This window comes from Diadema setosum, chromosome 2 (genome assembly GCF_964275005.1).
Source record: "Diadema setosum chromosome 2, eeDiaSeto1, whole genome shotgun sequence".
In the NCBI taxonomy this organism is placed as follows: Eukaryota; Metazoa; Echinodermata; class Echinoidea; order Diadematoida; family Diadematidae; genus Diadema; species Diadema setosum.
The window spans coordinates 25365056-25371055 of NC_092686.1; the positions used below are offsets into that span (position 1 = coordinate 25365056).

At 37.3% G+C, this 6000-nt stretch overlaps 1 protein-coding gene across 1 annotated transcript in view; it reads right to left on the minus strand.

Moving 5' to 3' along the window:
* Positions 1 to 4947, minus strand: part of LOC140241201 (uncharacterized) — a 141403-nt gene extending 136456 nt beyond the window's left edge. Inside the window, 1 exon segment of the mRNA XM_072320960.1 lies at positions 4882 to 4947. Within this exon segment, the coding sequence (XP_072177061.1) occupies positions 4882 to 4947 (66 nt within the window).
* Between the last annotated feature and the right edge of the window lie 1053 nt (positions 4948 to 6000).

The window sequence follows — 6000 nt, forward strand, 5'->3', positions numbered from 1 at the left end:
GTCATTATATGAAAACACATTCTCATTCATATCTCATTAATGGAATGGAATTTTTCAATGAAATTTACGTCACATATAGTTCAAATTAAGCTGATTCTACTCATGTTTTGAAAATTCATCTATATCCTTAAAACGTGCGCGTACGCGCGCGTTGAAATATTTGTATGCTCAAATCGAGCTCAAAAAATTTTTGCACACGTTTCAGACCATTTGGAGCATTTTTTGAAAAATTGAAAAAATCGGACGGACGCGTACGCGCGCGCGCATATACTCACGCACAGCTCATATGCAATAGAAATTTCCCGTTTTTTCACACGGATCGGATGCCTGAAATGTCAAGGAATATTTCTACCAAGTTTCAAGTCAATCCGACTCAATATGACGTCATACGGGCCCGTCAAATTTGAAATTCCGCGCGCGCGTCAATGGCGATATACAGTGCAACTATGCCAAAAAACCGTCAATTTTAAATCCGATTTTACTCGTCAGGATGGACGGTGACCCCCCATTTTCTTTACATATTTTGAAAGCTGATGAGTTGTACATGTCATTTCAAGGCGTGGCAATGCTGACAAAATGATTAAAAGATATCAAATTTCTTACTAAAGTAAAAAAGGTAAATTTCCAAAATGACGTCATCAAATTTCAAGTTCATTCGAGCGTATCTCACTAGTCCTTTGTAAATCTTCACCCAGATTTCAGTACATTATAGCTTATTAAATGCTCTTTCAAACATAAAATTACAACATTTTGATTAGATGACGGCATCACCTCGTAAAAATGGATTGAATGTAATCTTGTCAAATTTGTCCAGTTTACGTGTTATCTCTATGGGAGTGCAGTTTTTCTGGAAATGAAAATTGACATGACTATCTTTATCGAGCTCTAGCTCACTTACCCTTCGGTAAATTTCTCCCAGATTTTAATATGTTGTAGCTGAGTCTTTACGCTACCGTAAGTGTGCCCTTTGTTTTTTCATACGATGTCGGGATCACGTCAAAAATTTTGGTTGAAATTAAAGCTTATCTTCGATGTATTGAGATATGTCTTTCTTTCTGCAACTTTCTTAGCAATAACTCCAGAAAAACAGCCTCTATCACCCCCAAATTTTGCACATGTTTAGTTCATGTCACGTTCATTATTTCATAATGTAACAACTACTTGATCAGACACCATCTTGGGTATGTAAATTAGGGTCAAAGGTCATAAATGTTTCAATTTGTTTCTTGATTAATATATGTCCTATCTTTCCCATATTTTGCACACGCAAAGACCATGTTACAAGGATCATTTCACAAAATAACCACTTTTTGCTGAGATGACACCTTGTCTGTGGAAATTGGGGTCAAAGGTCATATGTACTTCTTTCTGTATCTTCGTTATGACGTGTAATCTCTATGGGAGGGAATTTCTTTAAATGTGACAATTGACATGATTGTCTTTATCGAGCACTAGCTCACTTACCCTTCGGTGAATTTCTCCCAGATTTTAATATGTTGTAGCTGAGACATTGCGCTATCTAAATTATGCCTTTGTTTTTTCATACAATGTCGGGATCACGTTTAAAAACTTGGTTGAAATTAAAGCTTATCTTCGATGTATTGAGAAATTTCTGTCTTTCTGCAACTTTCTTTGCAATAACTCAAGAAAAACAGCCCCTGTCACCTCCATATTTTGGACATGTTTAGTTCATGTCATGTATATTATTTCATAAAATAAAAACTACTTGATCGGACACCATCTTGGGTATGTAAATTATGGTCAAAGGTCATAGATATTTTATCTAGTATCTTAGTGAATACCTGTCCTATCTTTGCCATATTTTGCACACGTATAGACGATGTCGCGAGAATCATTTCACAAAATAACCACTTTTTCCTCAGATGCCATCTTGGGAGTGTAAAGGTGGGTCAAAGGTCATATGTATTTGTTGCTGTATCTTCGTTACTAGTGTATACAGAATTTAGTACCAAGGTGGGCAGATATGACTCCCTTTTCTAAATGAGAATCCAAACATCACACGGCCAATCTCTCTAAACACAGATGAAACCTGTATGGTCATGCGTAGAAATTGCGATCAGGACTCGAATCATTGATAAAAAAAGATCGGATCACCTTAATTTGTCAGTAATGACAAATTACAATCTCTAGTTTTACATTCTTTTTATCCCACATAGTTTTACGCACCTCGAATAATGTTACAAAAAAAAAAAGTGATTGATATATTCTTGTCGAAAAATTAAATTAAAATTGAAATCTAATTTGATGCCATTATTCAATATGACTGCAAGCCTTCTTTGTCCTGTCCACCAATGTATGTTGTTCTGGGAAACCTCATTAGAAAATGATCGTGGTGACATAAAAAAGTGAAAACTACACTTGCATTTTATTTCATAGAAGAGCAAATGTCAGGAATGTATCTCAAAGAAAAAAAAAAGCAATATCAAATTTCATAGAATGACTAAAAGCCACATCAACCTCACAAAGAAAGCGAATCAATGTTTTCACATGAAAGAATGTATCTCACTTGATAGTATACTTTTGACTGAAAATGCAATGTTGGTGAAATGAGTAAATGCACAGGTGAAATTTCATCTGTGTATGTTTCAGTCAATCAACCAATTCTGGGTGGATTTCCATGGAGAATTTTACATTTTTGTCAGATACAGCAGAAAGGATGGAGATTCTCAAAATGACTGTATCATTTGTACATTTTCTGTATATGACATACAATGTACGTCTACAGTTTGCCACTCACAATTCAGACATCCCAGAGAGAGGTACATGTAGTATGCTGTACTTGATCAGTATTCTGACATCGAACAAGAACTTGGTATGCAGCTCACAGTTGATGTGAGATTAAAGCAGTGTATCCTTCAATCTGATCCAGCGGCAACATGATTCAATATTCAAGACATATCCACATAAACACACACACACACACACACACACACACACACACATGCATGCGCGCACAGATACATACATGTATACACACACATATGCACATACACACAAGCATACATGCAAACACAAAAAGGTCACAAGTGGCTCAGAGGATGGAATATGATAATTTTTGATGGGTATCACAAAGCTGTTGCTAGGAGGAAGTCCATCATAAAACAAACAAAAGGGGGAAAATTGCTGGACAGGACTGGATTTGGAGCAGCCAAGATGGATTTTGTTCTGGTTTGGGATATTGTTGGCTATCCTCAAGGTGAACTATTCACCTTTCTCATTCAAAATATCTAGCGACCAATAATAGTCACATGTCTGATGTTATCAAGATCAACATCAGGACAATGATGAAAGATGCATTCTACCTTGCTTTAAAAGGGATTTTGTTGGCTCACTTTCCCATGATGTATGAACTATTTGCAGCTGGTTCCTAAACTTTCTATCATTTGCAAAATGCTGTAAAGACAGCCAATGCATGGGGGAATTTGTCTGTTCTGGGGGGCGTTTCATCAACGAGTTCGTCGGAGATTTCACCGACAAATTTGCTATCAGCCAATCAGACCAAGGATTTCATTAGCTTTTAACAGTTGTCAGTGTAAATCCTTGCGTCTGATTGGCTGATAGCAAATTCGTCGGTGAAAACCTCCGACGAACTCGTTGATGAAACGCCCCCCAGATTTGCAGTATCTGTGATTGTATTTTCCTTACTAGTAATAAACCTGTGGCTGACAGGCTTATGAGTCAACTTTCAAATACAGATGTAATTACAGTAACAGTATCTTGTTAGGCATGGAGAGTATGTATGCTTGTCACAAGACAGGTTATACTTGAAAGGATGGAAGATACAGCTGTATCTACCTGATATTAAACAAGATGACACACAGAAGCGAATTAATCTGTAACAATAACAAAGAGGGGACTTGTATATTCTTGCAAAGGCCTCATTCCCATCATGAATTCTACATTGCATATCAGAGCACAACTGTCCCACCCACACTTTTTGGAACTTAATACTGCAGAGTAATTCAATCAGTTCAAGATTTTCTAATTCAGTGACTGCAATAGACTATATTCCAACACACTGATATTTGTTTAAAAAGTTATCTCTTAAATCGCTTAATAGTCTATGGCTCAAAAATTGAAACTTAAATATTCAGTTTATTTTGTACTGAGTCCAGACACAGTAAGATTAATTCATTTAAATACATAGCACTCCAATGCATTTTGGCAGAAATCAGGTCCACGCAAATGGTGCTATCAAATAACACATATGTCAGAAACTGTTGTACAGATTGCTAACTTTGGAGAAGATTAAATCTGACCCACCATAAACAGGCACTAGATGACAGTCTATTAAACCACTGCCTATGGGAACTGTAAATATGTTTCAAATATATGGGAAGTTGTCACATCTCAGAGGCAATAAGTTAAATAGGCCCTACTAGTTAGTAAGGGGTAGACGTGTGTAGGCACAGTGTTTTATAAGTTTTGATTGTGTCAACTCTTTAGCTACGGTAGGGAGGTGGGCGGTATATAGAGCACAGGTGTCCTGAGAGCAACAGCGTTGCCCCACTTGTTTCTTCTGTGCAACATTAGGATGTCTGTTGTCACACTGGTGCCAACCACATTGCGTCAGCTCGAACCTGAAAGTCTCAACCCAATCCCTCCTGTCCTCGTAACAAACAACGGAAAAGCGGGTGGGATCGGAAGAATTCAATCACGGGGCTTATGATTGGATATGAGCAGTAATCCCTCTACTTTGGTAAATCGTGACCTTGCACTTCTTGCTATTTCAGTTCACGCTCCTCTGTCCCTGCCTGCTAAACGGAATACGTGATGAAGATGCCATAGGAACAAACAAACAGCACGCTTGCATAAGATTCCAATGAGTCATCATCCACCCAGTGAATCATGGGAACTCACCTGTACAAGTAATTCCACCCTCCTCTCATCCAGCAGGACCACTTGTGTTCTCCTGCCCTCGCTCATCTGAAAAGAGACAGAGATGAAAGGTGCATGAACAGTACTGCATCATTAAAAACTGCTCCTCAAAGCCTCTTCACTCGTCATGGCAATAACTTCACAGGCAACCGCATGCACTTTTGAATTTCATCACCATCCATGGACGAAAACCGGAATTGACCATCGTCATTCCATTCACTACCTGCAGACTAGGGAGCCAATCTGCATGTTGGGACTTGCTCATCTCATTATTCATTTTGAACACAAAATACTGAGAGCTTTATCTTTCACAGTAGGAAGTTTATTAATTTAATGAAGCACAGGGACTCCTTGTAGGATGTGTAACATCAATATTGCACTGATAAGGGACTTCAGGTTTCTACTACATGTATACTAAACAAAAGAAAATAAGTGATGCCCTTTGTCACTCTGAAGTTCAGTATTAATGTCAAAGGTAAATTTCACAGGTACATCAACATTAGCAGGTCAATGAAAAACAGTAAAAGTCTATTAAAGCAACTTTCAATTCATCTTTACAGAATGAATTTCAAAACAAAATAGAAATCATTTTTAAGGGGGCATTAAATGCCTTTTGTATCACTTTTTATTGTTACCCTCTATAGAGGATTGCTGTAGAATTGCAATGTTCTGACTGTAAAGTGTTTACTTCCAGTGCAGCTAGGCAATCCAGAGGCAGCGTCTCAGGAAATGATAACTCTTCAACAACTTCCCCCAGGAAATTGTTGTGCATGATAAAACCATAACAAATGTAGTAATACTGGTATTAAGCATTTCCAATGCACATTGTCAAATACAGCTTGATAGTCTCAAAATAAAGACATGACCACACATTATACACACACTCAAGACATGAAAAAGGTTCCATATTTGTTTTGCTTACTTCTATGCTGACACAAACCGAATACTAATGAACCACATATATGAAAAAAAAAAAAAAAAATCTCCAATGAATTGTATGGATCATTGCACTGTCTTCACTAGTGTCATCTGTACCAAACCCATTTAAAAACCTAGAAACAAAACGAAAAGAAATATTATATCATATACTATTCAATATTA